Genomic DNA, 19,764 nt, shown 5'->3' with positions numbered 1-19,764 from the left:
AAAAAAAGAAAAGAAAAAAAAGTGTAATGACAACAAAGACTGCCTACTATCATTGAACACATAAGGTTTTTGTGGTTTATCCAATCACCTATTCATGAGCATTTCATTTTTACGTGAAGTTCAAACAGCAGCACTGACAGCAAAGGTTGATGGGATGCTAATACTTGCTTTTCATTGCCCACTGCAGTTGGTAGGACCACTCAGGAATGATGTAAATGGAGCATCAATAGCTGAGGTTTCTATGAGGTTATCCACGTAGTCTTGTTTCTTCACACCAAACCCAACTGCATATCCCTGAGTGCCTTCCTCCTCAAAAAAACATGATGAGGAACAAAGCTCTGTGACCCCTGTCCTCCTCTCTGCAGCCAGTTGTCACTGGTTGTTTCTTACAGTTTACCTGAGTGCATACTCAGCCCAGGATTATTATTATTATTTTTAATTGTTTAGCTCCTGCTCTGCTGAAATTCAGAAACTGGAGGTTGTCTCTGTGCAGGCTATCATGTTACTGGTGAGATTGTAGCTCATCCCTTTTGGGGACCAGATTCAATTCAATTCCTCTAACCACTGGTTTGCTGAAAGGGCTGCGACAGTGTAATTCATAGTATTCCTCTTTGATGCATTGAAGGGCAGTAGAGAACTCCTTCCACAAACTCTGGAAAATAGGTTTTGCTAATCCTTTATAACTGTGAAAGGTGAATCTTTTTAGTTAAATTTCATGCTTATTTTTGCTCCTTTCCCAAACTCTGAAAAAGTCCATGACACAAAACAAAAAAAACCACCACTGCCTAGCTCAAGAAAGTCTTCAAGTTTTGCAAACTACACATACCCTTATTGAGTGGAACCTGGAGCAACTGGAAATTGAACAACTAAACCTACCTGGCTTAGTCTTAGAGATAGATTTTTCATGTTTAACATGTTCATGCTCTACAAAAGAGAAGAACCCCGATGTCAGAAGGCTTTTTAATTTTTAGAAGATTTTAAAAATAAGATTCTCATTATTATTTTAAAAGATAACTTTGCATTACATATTCACACTAGACTTGAAAAGAATTTTTTAATAAATATCTTTCTTGATAAAAAGTATTTTATTAATTTTGTCCCTAAAAAATAAAAATTATGCCAAATAAAGTTTTTTACTTTTTAATGTGATTTAATAAATCACATCATTCCATTCTGTGTTTTTTAGAAGTGTCATAGAATTTCTGAATTTATGAACTGCTTATAGTACTAATTTTGATTGCTTTCACTTATCTTCTATATAGAATATTTCTCCCTGATTAATATAAAAACCATTAAAGTGTTTTATTATAACAGAAGTGGGGTTTTCTTATATAGAACAGTAAATATAAATTCAATATACTGCACAAAGAAAAAATAACTTTCCATATTTCTCTGTTAGCCTGGATCCCATAGGTCTATTGTGAAGCAATAACAATCATAAATATTATGCTATATTAAAATATAAGTGGTATGCAATTATGCACTATTTAAAAACAGTATGATATCCAAAAAAAGCATTATGAGACAGAAAAAAGAAAGCTCTGATTTTTCAAAGGAAAAATGTTAAAAATATGTTTCATTCTGATTTATAGCAGCTATGTTTAAATTGTGTAGCAGGTGAGAGCTGCAGCATACCAAGAGATAAATCTCTCTGTTGCTTGGAACAGAGCCCCAGACAGAGAACTGTATAGACTGGACCCTTCCTTGTCTGTGTCCCCCTTGGTTTTTCTTTTCCAGTGTGAAGCTGCCACAGAGGCAGAGGGCACAGGTGGGTCTTATCTCAGTCCAAATTGGAAAATAGTTTCATTGCAAAGTGGGACCTGTGATACACACCTGGTGCTCCATTACAGAGGGAGTAATTGAAAACCAGTTTCATAAGTCAAAATTTCCTGTGAGCTTGTGTTGATGAATCCCATTTTAAACTTCTAAAACCTTGACAACATAAAGAAATACCTTCCTGCTAAAAACTGAAGTAACAATATTCTTTACAACTTAATACTTACTGTGTTCATGAGGTTTCTCTGAGGTAGCTAGAAACAAAAAAAAAAGGTGGACTTTAATACTTTTGTGACTATTAATGCAGAATTTAATGCATTTATTCATGATATTTGTAGACACATAAAATAAATATTCAGTGAAATATATATTAAAATGTACAACAGTTAGCATTGTCTTATAATATCCACCCCAGACACCTAACTAGGACACTTAATTAAGGAACACAGGCACCTTAAGTTCCTCATTTAGCTAATGTGTGATACAAATACCCCTTGGAAGGCTCTGATTCTCCTTGGTGGACTGTGTTGCCCTCACTAGATGGTGATCATATATCAAACCTAGGGCAGCTACCTTGCTAGGTGTCATGTCCAGTTCAGTGCCCACTAAGAGGCTGAGCAAGTTCAGACCATAAGATGTTCAATACTGGACAAAGCCAGACAAGTAATTTTAGGTCAAGTGAGGAAAAGACACGTAGGGCAATCTCAATGTAAATGTCCCTGACAATTGCACCTGCCCCAGTAAGGCCAGTGAATTTCAGATGGATTCCCTGATACTGCAAGGAGCAGAAAGACATATTTGAAAATGCAGTTAGCATAATGAGGGCATATTTAAATAAAAGGACCCAGCATTTCAGTGCCGCAGCTCCTAAACTTTGTGCCATTTGATTTTCCACATCTTCTTCCAGAAAAAAATGGATGAGACGAAACCGAAAACTGAGTTAACACTTTCCCTAAGTGAACATTTCTCAGGTAAAGCAGGAGCTCAGGGAGCCGTGCCCAATGCCATTTTTGGTTCTACAGAAGGAAATGAAATGTCAAGACCTGGCCCACCAGCTGGATTTTTCTTCTTGACTTTTGCAAGGCAGCTGTTGTTTTTAAGAGAATAAAGGCTCTGCTGCCTGCTGAGAGAGCATAATCCCGGAGCAAGATGCAGCAGTGCAGAGGATGAGCTTCCTGTGCAGGCCCAGCACCACAAGGAATAATTCTGCTGCTGTGAGCTCCTGGGCTGTGATTCACTGAGCTCCCAAGCTCGCACTTGGGGCAAGACTGAAATGCTATGCAAGTGAGTTTTGTTTTTCTTGTTTTCCCTGCAGTAGAAAACTGCTCTCCTTTTATATCCAGTCTCTATTTAATACAAGTTGTTCTCGCTGTGCATTTAAGGATGTAGCAACCGGAGAAGGTGTGCAGAACAAAGCAAAAACAATGAAACATTTCGGCAGATAACAGAAATTAAAGATAGAAATTAAGCATATATACTTGCTCCTATGTGAAGAATCAGAAACAACAGATAAGCAGGGATCCTATGACAAGGCCACTTTTGTTATCTGCATGTGCTTAATAAAACCTTCTTGTAAACTTAGGCTCCATTATTTTGCCTAGGTCTGGTTACTCAAGTTTAGGAAGGTGTCTGTGTTGCCCTTGTCCATATTTTCTGTGGAAGTATTAATTAGCTGAACTCCTATAGTGTCAGCATCCAGACAGAGCTTGAACAATTAGCTAATTACTATCAGAGCTTTGCCTAAAAACCTATCATTTTTTTTTTCTTTTCCTGATATAACACAGAAATTACAGATAAAAAACACTCATAGATATTTTGATGAAACAATGAAGGTCTTGTAAAGTTAAAAGTTTTTACAGGATGTGTTGTCTGTTCTAAAACTTATCTATATTTTGTTTGAAAAGAAATGAAGTGAAATTTCAATATAGTCTTTAGGCCATAAAGATAAACATTTATTTTTGCCAGATTTGCAAATACTTCTTCTGTGCCATATTCTGTCATCAAAGATGTAATTCAAATGAGTCATACAGTAAGTAGAAAGCTGAAAAATGAAACCTCAAGGTCCTTAGTTTCGTTTTTACGGTATTGCAATTGTCTATAACAGATACCCTGATTTTTAGTCTTAGTGAAAATGATAAGATAAAAGCTAAATGTCAATGACCTAGTCAGACTTTCAAGAATATTCAATGATATATTATATAGTGCTTAACCTGAAGAGTGAGAAATGAAATGCTGTAGTCTGCTGCTCTCACCCATTTCATATAGTATCTTGCACTGAAAGTAAAGCTTCTCTATTCAAATTTTGTATTTAAATAATATTGCTTTATACAATGCCTAGATAAGCTGTGAAACTCCATTCTGTAAAATATGTGGATGTTGGAAATTTTCAGGATTTAAAAAGTGACTGGGTAACTTAGAAAAAATCTGCAAAGTGCACTTAAACATGAAGATATGGTTTCTGCCTTAGGAAGTTCTTGAGCTGAGATCGTGAGAGGTCACAAGGCTATATCTGTGTGGCTGTTTTATTCCTGTACTGTTCTCTAGGTGTTTGCTAGTTTGGCCATTGGTGGAGAGAGGATGTTGGATTAGATGAACTCTTGGTCTCATTTCAAACAGCTGTTCTGATGTCATTAACTGGCAGGACTCCCTGTTGGGTAAATATTGTTCATAAAGTTTGACAATTCATCCCTAAGTAAGTACTTCGTCTTCACTTGTTTAACACTTAAACTATATTAGACAAGGAAAAGGGTCACATTCAGATCTAATGAAAATAGATGGGCTTTTGCTGAAATACTTGAAGCTACATGAAATCTGAACTGTATGAATTGAATTATCTGGTTCTACCCTCAGCAAAAACACTTTGAAATTTCTTTTGTGTCATTCTAAATTAATCTTGGAAACTGGGCTTGGTAACTATCTTGCTGTTTTTCACATTCACTTCAAATTTTCGTTTGCTCTTGCCTGCTATTCTGAATGCCAGAAGGGTATTAATTATATACGGCACATTTTTGTAAATTAGCTACTGATATGGGTTCAGAAAAAAAATCCTCTGGTTTATTGAACCGTAAATTGGTGAGACTAAAAGCAGAATGTGCTTTTTGATTATAACATGTCTATTTTCCATCTGGATGGCAGTCATTTGCTGTTCAGACAGCAAATATATTTGTGAATGTGCACACTCTGTAAGAAAAGAATATGTTGTACAAGAAATGGAAGCAACGCCAGAGCTGTTTGTTTTAGTGAAGAAAACCAAAATAATAATACATGCTGTAGCTGAAAAAAATATTTCTAATTGGATAGTTAGGTGTTTATTATAAATAAGAAAGTTAATTTCCAATTGTCTAAGTAGAAGCCCAGTTCATCTCTCATTAAGGAGAGCACAGAGACTCTTTAACAGGATTTGGACTGGGCATTAGACCAGCACACCTGTGACATTAATCTGTGACAACACTATAGGCCAAAAGAGGAATCAATATTATCAGGAGTCTTCTGATGGAATTCTCAAGATTTGTACCTTAACTTTCCAGTTTATACATCATGATGAATGATAAATCTTTGATTTTCTTATTCAAGTTAACCAAGTCTATTCTCTCTGAAAATAAACTTTAGACAAGCTAACAAATGGGCTCTTAGACAAACTAATGGACATTCATCCTTCAGAACTCAGTGGGAATGCTGTAGTCTGCAGAAACTGAAGAGACTACATCATTCAGCACAGTGAATAACGCAATTTTAATTTAAGGTTGAATAAAAAAGTTTTATTCTAGTCAATGCAAGGTTTTTCATACTGTGCTACAACTGTGATATGAAAATGTCAACTGGAATAAAACATATTGGGCCAGTTCAAAATGTCTCAGATGACAATAACTTCAGAAAAAAACCTCTGATTATTAGGATTTATCACCCCATTCAAGAGCGGCTCCCTGCCTTTGTGAAGATATTGTCTGTACTGTTCGTCATTCAAAGGAGAAGCCAAATGTCCCCACAAGATTTCTAGATCAGCAGACCTGATTCCTCATATCTGCCTATGTCCTCCCCAAGTCCTGCTGTCTGGCTGAGCAGCTGGCAGACTGATTTATGCAGAAAAAACAGTTTAATGAGCATATGTCCAAAAAAAATTATTCCTCACAAAACAGATTAGCTGCAGCAAGCTTCCTGTAAAGAGAATGGTACATGCTTGCCCTGACCCCTGCCCTGTGTTAGGAAATTGTCTTGACAGTGTACGGCCAATCGTTACCCTATGGATGGGTCAAAGTAAAGAAAGCAAGAGGAGTGTGGTGGTGGCTAAACAGAGGGAGCTACTGTATCATTATTTTAATGTACATGCTGTGCAAGCCTTGTCCTTACAGAATCTCTTAATTCTCTGCAGCATCCATTTTACATCTCTAGTTTGCTACTATTTTTTGCCTAGTGTTTTCCAAGATATTTTTTCCAGGTTTCTACCAAGTGAGGAAGTATTATCCCACATTAACATGACAAGTACGAAATACCAAGTGATTTCTCTAAGGCTATCTGGAAGTTTTGCAGGGAAGCAGAGAACTTGACCTTCCAGCCATCACTCCACTCATTCTTTAGCAAGGAATGCTCATCTGGGTCTGTGCAGCACCACAGACTCCCTTGCACCACTGTTTCAGCAGGAGTTTTGTGGCTAATAAAGATAATATGGTAAATGGTTAAGGAAAATCCTCCTAAAATGCCATGGTTTGCAGTAACTATTAATAACTAACCACTGGTTTTAGAGCCTATTGGGTATTCAGTTGCAACAGACTGATTTTTCTGCTTTCCACCAAAAAATACTGTCAGGCTGCTCTCACATTCCTTCTGCCTTATTTCCGTTACCAGGTCAGCCTGGTCCAAGATATCTGCCTTCATACAGTTAGCATATTTGTGTCTTTGCTGTTTAGTTTGCCTTATACCTCAGGGCTGCATAGTGAAGAATGAGCTGACTCTTGGTTTTGGGAGATTTTGCTGTTGTTGTCTCAAACAATTTGGATTTTTTTAAGACTTATTTTTAACTGGCAATTCAAGAGTACTTTATGTAACTGGGAAAAACAAAAAGTAGTTCAGAAAGAGGGAGGGAGAAACTTTAGCATGCGGTAAATATAGTAGAAGTAACAAAAAAGTACAGACATTTCCAACATTTTAAAATGGTTTTTAATGAGAGGAATTGCTTCAACATGAATCTGAGATGCATGCCTGTAGGGAGCATCAGTAATGATCCCAATTTTTCTCTGTTTCCCAGTTTGTCAGTTAAACAATAGAAATGCACTGGGAAATGTAAGTCTTGTTGAAACAGCAATCTTGTATGATAGCCCTGAAAGCTAATGTCCTTAAAGTGCTATAAGTCTTAAAATCCCAGCAGGACATTTCTTCCATCGATGGAGCTGGAAAGAATAAAATTTCAGTCAAATGTAGATGAGGTGCATGTGCTGCATTAAAGCATTTCATCTTTAGGCACGTGTGGCGAAAGACCTGAAGAGCTTCCTCCCAATATCATCCTCCGCTTCTGACGTTTTCATGGGCTCTTCCCTGAAATTGTGGGATGGGAACACATAGATGAGGGAGAGTGTGCTTAAGAAGCTTTCACTTTTAGTAATATCAGTTTTACATTTGCACATAGCTAAGGCAAAACATAGCCAGGCTCAGGCCATGCTTTATTGCGGCACAAATTATTGACTCATAAAAGGTAACTGAGTGAAATCAGACCGACTGAGGTATGTAGAATGTTAGAGTGGTGAAATTTTTTCTGAATATTCACATTAGTTTATGCCCAAATAGTGGTGTTCACTATTCTGTATAAACAATTATAGCAAAAAGGAGCACCTCTTGCAGATATTAATATTCATTAATATTTGAATATTCAGTTTATTTCATAATGCTTGTTATTTGTGAAAGGTGCCAAACTAATGTTCCAGATTCCATGCAAATACTTTGAATACCAACTTCTTTGTTGAACTCCACCTTTACTGTGACTGGATGTATGAAAGTATAATCACAGCGGGATATATTTTTACATATGATATTAAATACAAGTAAAATAACCATCAGTAAGACAAGAATAAGACGACTTCATGAAAATATAGAAAATAATTATTTTGGAGGTGGGATTAATTGGTATTAGGAGTGGTGAATACTAAAAAATAATTAGCTTTTGAAAAGATGGGCTTTTCCCAGTGTGCTACCAAAATTACTCTGGTGATTAAAGGAGAGGACTAATGACTAGCTTCTAGAGGCAGAACATCTTGAATCAACTTTGTTCCTCATGAAGTGCTGCTGATCGCTGGTTTTGCTTTAATTACAACTTTGTAAGAGCACACTTCTGAAAATGATGTCTGCATAGATAAAACACGAAATGTAGATTACCACTAGAAGAACTGTTTATTCTGGAGTTGCCTCTGAATAGAATACATCTTTGCACAGAGCAATAAAGTAATAGTTTATCCCATGGGGAAATTTTTAGCCAATTAACCACGTGTTATATGGATATCCAGGTGTTTAAGCATATTATGTTGATTGACAGGTGAGAGTGTTGCTTTGCTGACATGATGCCAATATACATTTATTACACCTAACTTATAGTAACAGCTCAGTCCACCAATTACACAGAACACTCTTCAGAAATCACAGCTGTTTCATAATAGTTAAAATACTAGTTTAACTGTCTCCAGTTGTTGGTAGCAGGGGCTGAATAAATTACTGTTGTACTTTAAGGCAAGAAAGAATGATTAACACAAGTTGCAATCATAACTGTAATTGAAATACTATGCTGGATCTATCAATAAGAATTGTATTGCAGGTTTGTTGTCACATAAGACACAAAAAAGTATAATCTCAGTTTTACCTTCAGTGGATTGCAAAGGTGTAAGCAACAACAAGGTTTAAATTAAATCCCATTGAAAATAAAATTGTGGGTATATTTTCAAAAATATTGATGCAAGTTGGCATCATTACTTTTACATGCCTTAACTATGAGTACACTGAAAACAAGGTGCTAATTTAATGCTAAGAATCCTAGATTAAATATTTGCATTAGCTCCTCCATCTAAGCATTTTACAATGAAACTGGATATTCAATCAGTTATTAAGATCTAGAAATGACTTGCTGCTTTTTCATACCTTTCTTTCTTTTAGTGTCAGATTCTTAAAAGAGAAAAACTAATTAAAGATTTGGGGAGGGTTGTCAAAATAATTGACTACAAACTATCCTGATATTCATTCCAGTTTGTTTTCCATTTTTGTTACTAAACCTAATCTATGTTCCTTGTTATAGTCAAATCACAAATATAAGTATCTCCTGGGGGCAATTCTTTGCATTCTGACAGATATACAAGGCAGATGAAACACTCTCTGCAGATGTTTATTTCTCTCCATTAACTCTAAAGTGAGACTAGGGTGAATAGTTTTAACATAGATTACTAACTTCAGGCATCTAAATTTGTATGTTTTGAAGTTTCTTAATGATTAAATTCATCTGAAGATCTGAAAAAGCTATTTAAATTTTTGAATTCATTGAAAAGTCTTGAGCCCACTGTACTCATCATTCCTCTGCCTACTTTCTACTTCTACTGAATGGGTACTTTGGATGGTGTTTTCTGATCATGTCTTATGCTAACTGAAATATCTCCAACATGGAAAGCACATGAGCCTGGTCCCTCCAGATCTGACCATCACTTAACAGAGGCTGTACAGATCATTAAGTCTCACATAACCTTGGCAAATGGACATAATTTTTTTTATATCCTCCAAGATATTTGAGACAAGGTAAAGAGAGATGAAACAAACTTCACATAACTGATGTAGACTTTTGCTTGTCAAAGCATTTTCCATATTTCATGCAAATTCTCAATTCATCAATATTTATTGAAAATGCTGAGGTTTTGTTGCTTCAGCATGGGAAGTCAAAGCTCACCAATGTATAGCCTATCATCTATTAAATGAAAAATATATTTTGGAAAGAGTGGATTTACATTGAAAAATACTTTGTCTGTAGACTCACATAAATTGTTCTTTGGTAAAAATGCCTTATTTAGTTCTTAGTCTGATTCAGGAAAACAACTTTAACTACCAGCTCAAAGATCCTGTGGGCTCCATCTTGTGGTTAATTCAATGACTGCTACCTCTTGACAGAGCTGCTTACCTTCAGCTACAGTCAAAATAGCACTGCTACTTTAAACAGTGTAGCAGCATGTGATTGTTTTTATTATTTTCTCGTACATAATACTGAATTTTTGACACTATTTTAAAAAGATACTTTCAAAGTATTCCTACTATTTTTTTTTTCCCCTGTTCAGCAATACGTATTCTGTTACGAGGCTATGTGTTAACACATTGCAGTGATCAAATTAGGTAGTCTGCTTTCTTATCTTTTGAGGCATGTTAGAAAACTACATAATGAAGGTGTGGTTCATGTTGCACCAGTGGCATGTGCAGCTGAGCAGAAATCACATGCTACCGTCACCATTTGCTTTATAAATAGGAAGGCTGCCTTCCAGTTTTTCTGGTCAAGTCCAAAGCGAAGCAGTTCTGAAATGCACTACTGTGCAGTTATTTTTCAGTTTGGAAAGCAACTTAATTTTTATATACATTGAAAAGCGATACTGCTGTGCCTTGGCCAGTTTGTGTCATACTCTGGATGCAGAGCAGCAGTTTCTAAGCAATGGTTAGAGTACCGTTACCAGAAGTAATTGAAAGAAATTGCCCTTTACTGGATTGGCAAAAATATGTACTTTGGACCTGGAATGTACATGCCTTGCCTGTTTTCTTCATTTGTTTGATATTAGCTGCACTCAGACTATATGCAGTTTTTTACACCATGATGCATTTATTGAGAAAAGGTCAAAGAGTGATCTTGCATCCTCTCATGTCAATTTATTGTTGATGAAACTTGTCACATGGATGTGTTTTTTGGCTTTCTAAAAACTATTAAATGAATTTCAGAGCAAGCTGCCAGAGCAATAATGCTCAAAATCAGAACAGGAGTCATGTTATTGATGGGCAACTAACTTCTATATCTCACTAGCTTACAAGTACTCATTATGTCTAACTACAGGCAGTCTATATGGGAGATGAGACTCCCAGAAAGCAACTACCCTGAAGTAGATTCACACTCTAACTTGCTCTCAGAAGCACAACAGATCAATCTCTCTCTCTCTCACTTACCAGCTATAGGGAGCCTGGAGAAACTGACTTCATGGCAAGTCAGGTTTGCGATCCACTTTAAACAGTGAGACAGTTCTTACAAGTGTATGTGTGGATGTGTAACCCATAGGAATTATGTGATGGTTAAATCCTGTTTGGGTTACTAGACTCACAGAAGTAACAAATATTCAGGCAGGCTTCCTAAGACTACCCTGGAGAGAGAATTTAGCTTGTTAAGGTTGCTTGCTTGTCATCCACATCTCAGTCCATGCTTTCTTTAGTCAGAAATCAATAAGGTATGGGAGCTATGAACTGAAATGAGAAATTCCATTTTATGCAGAACTGGAAAACCTTGAAATTTGCTTTAATCTGGCTCCAATTCACAGAAGTATTTTTGTGACTCTAATTGTGAAATATTTTTTGAAATATAAAAATACTGTTTGGGTTTGATATATTAACATTTATTTCCTTTAGAAAGGGCGTTTAAAACGGAAAAAAATGCTAGAAGTATTTTGGTATTAAAGCTCTGTTTATTGTTTTCCAGAGGTGCTCTGAAGCTGTTGGGCTTTATCTCAGACCACCAATATCTGAATCCATTGTAATTTACCTGAATCGCTGCTTGCAGTTCTTTGAGTTATGAGCAGGAGTTAAATATTTTTGTGTACTGACAGCCAGATTTGCTCTTGGGGATTTTAGAAAGAGTCTTTCTCATGCAAAGGGTTGCTACCTCTTGCCCTTTAGGAACTGACAACTTTTTACACATTTCTATGACAGCTTTTCTATCCTACACACGCTGTAATAAGGCATAACATGATGCTGGAAGCTGAAGCCGACTATTTACTAGGACCTGGGTCACGAAATCTTAGAGAGCTAACATTTCAAATAGAAATGGCTAATGCATAAATTTAATGCATAAGTTTTGCCTTAAGGTTCCTGTTAGTATCACTCATATTTGGAGAAATCAGTGAAATATATAAGCTTTCTCTGTCTTAATTTTGTTCCTTTCTGTCTCTTTCAAACTCCTTCATGTCTGATTTATGTTATGTACAGAATGTAGCATCTATTGAAAGTGTCATTCCATCTTCTTCTGCTCTGTTTTTATGATGGCTTGTCACTCTGTATTGCTCATTATTCTTGTTTGTCTAGATGAGGGGTGTGTATTTGAATAAGAAAAAATAATTGGAGGAAGCTTTGTATACAGTACAGTGCATATGTGCTGCATGATTCGCGTGAGAAATGAAAAAGAGGTGTTTGAACTGTGCATGCTACTACCACAATATATTTTGGATAATGAGCCAGTCAATTTAGAGCACTGTCTGGCTACTTCTATTATTTTTGCAGCAGGGCAAAAAATACCGTCTCCTTAAGCAGAACCAGCAAACATTGCCCCTTTTTATTGACAGTCAGAGGAATACACATGCAGCCTGGAGAAATTTTTGATGAAAACAGAATAAGCAGAAAGAAATAAAACCTGATGATTTGGGGAGTTCGCTAGTAACATGCAATATTTTCTGTGTGGGGCCTACAGAGAGTGTGAAGCTAGATGAGAAAGTGAAAGGGTGGCATGTTGATTTTTTGGAAGTGCCTTTTAGCTTCTCTCCAACTCTACAGTTTAATGCATACCTACTGAAGACAGTTTTCCTTAGTTACTGGAAAATATAATTGGATTAACATGTTTTCCATTACAATCCCTATCTTCCTTGCTGGCAATGTTGGTTATGATTTCAGGAAAGCAGAGGGAGGTTTAGTCAAAAAAATAAAACAAAATTATGATATCAGAAGAATGACCAAAGCTGACTTTTCAGTTTGCACCTTGATGTTTCTGTGAAGTAGGTTGGTGGCAACCAGCAGGATGAGGTACACCCTGCCCTGAGCCAGATGTCTGAATGTATCCTACATATACTTGTTGGTAAAATCCTTTCAACAAATTAAGAAATCAGAGGAAACAGCTTTTTAGCATAAAATATCTAAAAAAGAAAATGAAATGGGAAAATTGACCCAATTGAAAAAAATGTTCTGTAAAAACGTACTTTTTTTGTCAGTTGGGGAAGATTATGGTTAAGGAGGAAAAAAATCCTAACCCATGAAAAATGAACCAAGGGCAAGCAGTAGATATTTCTAACAAATTACCTTGATGTTCTTCTGTAAATGAATGGGCTCATAACCTGTGGCAAGGCTGACAGAAGTAGCACCCTTAGCAATTACCTCACTCCTTTCTTTCCATTAAGGATGTAACAGTCCATGTGATGAATTCAAGGCTGTGAACACAGCAGGCGTTTTGATGTATGAAAACCAAGGCAGTAAGTGTAGCTGCCTGATTCTTCCTGCTTCGTGTGCTACCTCTCATGCCTCAGTTATTGCAAATTAATCTTTGGACAAAATAACTTGCTTGATAAACACAGTTGGTTTTGATAACCAAAAAGAATTTTATTATTCTGTTCAACCCATTAGGTGAAATTTTGGCTCTACTGGAGTGAATGGGAATTTTGCCATTAACAGCAACACAGACAAGATGTCACTCAGGAGCCATTAAAACAGTTGAGACTCTAATTTTTTTTCCAGTTCAGTTAACTATTCTGTATAGGGATAACAGAAAAAAATGGCAGAATTGAAAATGTCTTCATGTATAGACAGCAAAGGCTGGCTCCACTGTTCAACTATGTGAATCACAGAATTTCCAGACCTCTTTGAAAGGGCAAAAGGCACTTCCTCCCTGCAAAAATTTACCCCCCTGTGTCAGTACATTTCAGAAGTAAAGAACCATATTTTTGTCACTGACTCAATGCTAAATCTTAAATAATGCTCTGAGATCTATGGAAAAGTTCTGGAAATGTTCCCATTTTAGTGAGAAATATATGGCTTATAAATCAATAAAGTTGAACAGATTAAAGAAAAATATCACCTTTGTGCTAATATTTCTTTTTTCTTGCTGTTGAAATAAAATCAACGAATTTAAAAAAATGTTTTGACTCAGCAAATCTTATTCTGAAAGACAACACTATAAACAGATATTTAGGGTCTGATTAATAGAGTATATTAATCTTTAAGCATTTTAAGTAATGTTTTAGGTTCTGGTTCAGGGCAATTTTTTCTACTAATCTGTTAAAATACCAAAGAACAATTTCAGCAAAGGTTACATGCAAGCTCCATACGTATCTGAAAAGAGGAAATTAAATGTGCCTCGGAAAGCACCTTCTGCAAAGAACAAACAGCCAGGTCAGCATGCATGGTGCACTGCAAGTTTTGTTCTCTTTGACAAATCCTAACGTGGTAACAAAAGCCTTTCATTTTCTTCCCAATCAGACGATGAAGTGTCTGATACCGGGCTGTGTTGGCCTGTGGTGAAAAGGAGCTAACAATGCTGGAAATGACAACTGTGTTATCACAGTAGGAGCAGATAAAGCTAGCTGATGGTAGCACATGAGGTGGTGTATGTCATTGCAATTGTATCAGTGCATGAAAGAAACATTTCTCACAGCAGTCACAGCCTGAAAGACACTTCAACCAAAGGAAAATAATTATTTTACCTTTCTTCTCCTCCTCCTTTTTCACTGCAGCTGAAATGGAAACAAAAATACTATATTTTCACAACAAAAATTAATAACATGTAATAGTAAAAATGTGAACACTTACATATGTGCCTTTTGTCTACATTTGTTAAACCATACATATATAATGCAATATAGGAACAGGTTTTTTTGCCAGATAAAGAAACGGATGATCAGAAAGATGAAGTGTTTCCTCACAGACATCCAGCCCTGCTATTGATGAGAACAAATTCCAGCTTTCTAGATTCTCACACTTAACATTAGTCACTAAGTCATTGTTCCTCCCAGACATGAATACTGGCAGATAGAGGCACAAAGTGAATATTTCAAAATCATTAATGAAGAAGGAAGATAGACTGGAATGGGAAGGCATGAAGGGGTAAGGAGAGGCTAGAGCATCATCTGTTTTACAGAAATGTGCCTTTTTGCTATTAAAGCTTGTAGAGTTAAACAAATGCATAAAATCAGAAGTATAAAACCACCCGAAGTCATGTTCAGGTTTCTGAGCCTCTGCCTAGCATGGAGACTTACAAGATTCGATCATGCAGCAATCCCACCTCCAAATCCCACAATATGAGTTTTGTGGGAAGGAAGATTGGACAGAGACTGGAAGGAAACTGCTCTCTTTTCCCCAGTTTAAACAACCTGGAATTAGTTCCCTGGACCAAGCTGTGTTGTGTGGTCAGTATTCAAACTTTGAAGACAGAGTAGAAGTCTCCCAAAAGCTCAGCCTTGTATTTCAATAAAACATGTCATGTACCTGCAATGGGCAATGTGAAAACAAATTAAATTGTGCTAAAAGGTCTGAGATGTCTCAAATGGGAGGGTTACACGGGAAGGTCACACGCATTTGCAGATGACTGCAGCAATCCTGACGGAGCTGAGACCATTTGAAATCTATGCACTACCCGTTCCCCAGCCTACATTTATAGGACTCAGCCTTCTAAAATGTAGTTACAGATGTCACTTCATTTTGAAACATGTCTGCTAGAAGTGGTGGTAGTAAGCCTCTGACTTAAGTTAGCATTTTGGGGCAAACAAAGACAGAGAAGTTCAAATTCAGAGCTCTTACTCGCCAGAAAAGAGCAACTGGCACCAGGCTGGAACAGACCTGATATGGCACTGGAACTGGAAACAAGCAGAAGCAGAGCTCTGCTCTTCCTTTGGAGGACATGTCCTGGTGCAGGACAGAAATCAAGGGATCAAATTGGGGAGCAGGCACAGTCTCGGGTATTTGCATTTTGAGTTTAGGTGCTAATCTCTGCCTCTTCAGTGTTCTTAAAATGAAAAGTCATTTTGTTTCAAATTGTTAGCACATTTGGATAAAACAGATCAAAAAGGAAAGGGTTAAACCTGAAATTAGTGAAATGTCATCTATCAATGGCCTGTCACAAAAATAATCCTGATTTTGAAGATTTTTCATGGTTTCTACCACTTATTTTCCTTTGAGAATGAAACAGTTTTAGTATCTTAAGTATGTGCCAGCAGTAGAAAAAGAGGTATCATGCCTAGAATTAGTGAAAAACAACCACAAGGTTTCCACGATCTGGTCCTCTTTGCAGTCACTTTGCTTTCCTGGGTGATGTGCATGTCAAAGCTGTGAAGTGCACCTTTCACAAAACTGTTGTTACAGAGGATTTAGCAATTTTTCCCCCAAAAGCTGCTACAGGAGCCTGAGTGGCTTTCAGAAGGCACATTTATGTTGCCACTTGAAGTATATTGGAGGGACTCCCGAATCGAGAGGAACCCCAGATGTCAAGACTCTGGGCAGGGCTTGTAAGTGCACTTCTGGGCTCCTCCTGACGTCTGTCCTACCAGCTGATGGGCCATGGCTCATCAGACCTCTGGTGCTGAGGCAAACACAGCCAGAGCAAGATCCAGCTGTGCCTGCCACTGCACTTATGGCTAGCTAATTTCTGTTATTATGCTATCATATCCTATTGTGACAGCTGTCTGTATTTTCACCTTGGCCACAGTTTTTCCGATGGAATGTACTGTAAATACTCAACAAATCTTAAGAGACAGAAGAGACCTCATTCTGACTACTGTCGCCAATAGCATTGCTCTGATCAAATCCTGTTATTCAAACTTAAAATGACAAGGAATGAATGGAAAAGAGCACAAACACCATCCTTTACATTGCTCTTTCAGACGCTGAGCAACGTGTTTGTACCTGAAATGCAGCAAAAAGATGGATAGATTACCCAAGGAATTTGGTCTACAATTGATAAAAAGCCAGATTACCTGCTGAGAACAAATGTGAGTAATACATTATAGCTGAACAGGGAAGGACATGAAATAAAATAGAATGATGAAATGGGAAATGTGACGCTCAGATATGAGAAATGCTCTTGGCTGTGTTCTTTTTTACCTTGATTATTTGGAGATTGAACAAATTCTTAGGCAAACTGTTTTTTTTGCACTGTACTGATGGGAGGTATCACATAGCTCTTGAATTAGGAATTTGTACTTACAAATCTTTTCAAGAACTGTATTAACAGCCTTGAATCACAATCTTCCTTTGCTAGACTTATCCAAATCCAATCATACATTTCCAGTTAATATATAGTACAAAGCAAAACATGTTTATGCATATTCCATTTTCAGGGATCATGAATCCAGATCAACAACTACTCTGGAAACAAGAAGTGAGCACTATCATATTTTCTGTTTTGGGAATGGGGAAAAGAAATTACAAAGCATGTCTGACCTTGTTCAACATTTTTTCAGTGGGGTCAGAAAATAAAGGTAAATTTCCAGTGATGGAAGTGTGTCAATGTAGCACGTATTTTCATGTAGAAAAAATCAAAAACAAAACCAAACCCCAAATAGGTTGAGGATGATTCTATTATTTTTAACCGGTATCTGAAACTTGAATCTAGATCACCAGCAGACCTTGAACCCCATAGACACTCATGGTTCTGAGGGAATTTTCTGAGTTGTTCAATGAACAGAAACACTTCTGAAATCTTGAAAATGTCTTGAAAACACCAAAAATCTTGAAAACAGTTTCCTATTAAAAAACAGTCTGTTCCATGTAGCTTTATGTCCGAGCATAGCCAACAAATATTTAGTCTGAATACTGTCAAATAATTGATTTCTCCCACAAATTCTCCTGTTATTTTCTTATAGCAAGCCATTGATTTCCATCCTGATTCATGAAATTTAACTTTCTTTCTAAGTTTACAATAATTTATTATGTAAATTTGGGCTATGAAAACTGCATTTCCATATAGATATGCTTTTGAAGAGCCCTTGACTTTTATTTATGATTTTCAGTCTTATCTTGATCATACTAATTAATCTCAAAGGTAATATGAATCTTTCCTGTTTTTCTTTCTATGAGACTTTTGTTACTATTTCCTAGCCCACTCCAGTGACACATTATTATGTAAGAGTTTTTTGCACAGCACTCCAGACAAGATGCATCTTTCATTTATGCAATGGCCTTAAAACACTATACTCATTTTCCTAATGCATCTGCACTTGGAAGAAAGTTCTTCAGCAGTAATACTTAGGTCCTTTCCTTAATTTACACAGTTAATTTAGAGATAAATTCTTCTTTAATATTTCCCCTCCTGTATACATTATATTCTATTTACTCACAGTAAATTTCTTTGCCATCATTCTGTCTATTCACCTTGTAAATCAGTATATCGCAGCCCCTTCTGACCCTGAATTCTTTAACTAATTTTATGTCATGTAAAAATTTCATGAAATTACTATGAAATTAGTACTTTTTGTGTTAATTAAGAAGTACAGCATTAGTCCAGACATAGAATCATAAGCAATTATTCTGTAAATGAGCTGCAATATGAAAATTAATCAATTGCTCTCTGCTTCCTAATCAGATATTTATTTCCCTCAATATTGTGCCTCTTAGATAGATACTATTTAGTTTCTGCAGTAATTCCTATAATGGAACTTTGAAAAAACCTACTTAAACCATCCCATAAATGCTGTATTCATTACTTTATTAAGATGTTCAAAACATTTATTACTAAGGCATCATTTCCTTTTGCACAAACTATGCAGGCTAGATCTCTGTGATGTGATTTTCCAGATATTTGGTTTTGTTCTGATTTGCATTATGATTTCACCAATTTTTCTGACAGATTTTTAAATCTCTGAATAACCCTGGAGTAATTTAAAATATTGTATGTACTTTGACACCCTTTGAGGCAGACAGTAACTGATTCGCCTAAAGTTGGTGGAAGTTTTGACCAAGTTCTTACATTTATTTTGGTAATAGACCAAGTCATGGTAAGTTATGGTAACACAAGATCAAATGCAGGCTCATCCCGTGTTACGTACTCTGTGAAAACTGTTCATATGCATGCAGTTATGCTGAAGTGAAAACCGACTCATGCAGGCAGCTACAGCAAAGCACCTGGAATTCACTAAGCTGATATTGCTTTGCCCATCTCACCATAAATTGTCCATCTGTTCATAGCTTGATAAGAAGGTACTTTTTTAAAATATTTAAGAACAGTATATAGTGATATTTCTCTCTTGGGTCTTCCTAACAGATAGTTTCTCTCTCTGTTCTGGTCTGAGTTCAGAATTTCTCTTATCTATGTCAAGAGAAATTTTAATCACATTAAGAAACCAATTAAAACCAGTATAGTGAGCATCAGAGAGGAGAATTTAGCCTTTAAATTGGTTGGAGCATCTGTGTTTAGAATTATTCTTATTCAGCAGCAGGAGACACCTTTCCTGCCCTTTTTCTCCTGTGGTCCAGGTTTTAATGAACAGGTTTGGAGAACTAACTTTTCTTATTCAATTATCTTAATATATTTTATTATTAATGGGCTAGGAAGGTGTTGCAGTTGAACTTCCCTGCATAAACTGACTGTCTCTTTTGTCCCGATTTGTAAGGCACAGCTGTCAGATCTGCTAAGAAAAACTTACTTCACTAGATAACTCACCCAAAAGTTTACAGTGTTTTTCTCTTTATTACCACTAATGCCTTAATGAGAATACACGAGCAGCACAAGCGTGCAAGCTCTGCTTCAGATTATCAGGAGTCAGACTATATGGATTATCAGACCCCCTGTAAAGTCACTGGGTAGATGTGATAAGAGAGTGGTTACATGCCTAAGTGAGTCTGCTTTGACTACGTGTGGGGTCTGCTCCAGCCTCTCATCAACAACTAAGGAACAGGAAATACTGACTACTGGCAGAAGGAAGACTTGTCTCATCCCTGTCTGAGTCTGGGATACTTGATACCTAAAATGTATGAGGATTAATTCAAGCATGGTCCCAAAGATAGACACAAATCTCTGAAAATATCACAAAAGGC

At 36.6% G+C, this 19,764-nt stretch overlaps 1 protein-coding gene across 29 annotated transcripts in view; it reads right to left on the bottom strand.

Annotated features, from left to right (window-relative positions):
• Positions 1-19,764, bottom strand: part of TRDN (triadin) — a 233,824-nt gene that overhangs the window by 33,233 nt on the left and 180,827 nt on the right. For 22 of the 29 annotated variants that reach the window (XM_082049372.1, XM_082049345.1, XM_082049347.1 and 19 more), the window contains 3 exons: positions 14,442-14,471; positions 2,004-2,030; positions 877-924 (listed from right to left, as the gene is read on the bottom strand). In XM_082049372.1, coding sequence (XP_081905498.1) covers positions 877-924; positions 2,004-2,030; positions 14,442-14,471 — 105 coding nt within the window. The remainder of the gene's footprint in view (positions 1-876; positions 925-2,003; positions 2,031-14,441; positions 14,472-19,764) is intronic. The other 7 variants (XM_082049350.1, XM_082049359.1, XM_082049355.1 and 4 more) reach the window with 3 other exon arrangements.

Source organism: Streptopelia decaocto (genome assembly GCF_964273445.1).
Source record: "Streptopelia decaocto genome assembly, chromosome: 3".
In the NCBI taxonomy this organism is placed as follows: domain Eukaryota; kingdom Metazoa; phylum Chordata; class Aves; order Columbiformes; family Columbidae; genus Streptopelia; species Streptopelia decaocto.
The sequence above is the reverse complement of the archived record's forward strand: the minus strand, read 5'-3'. Positions and strand labels throughout refer to the sequence as shown.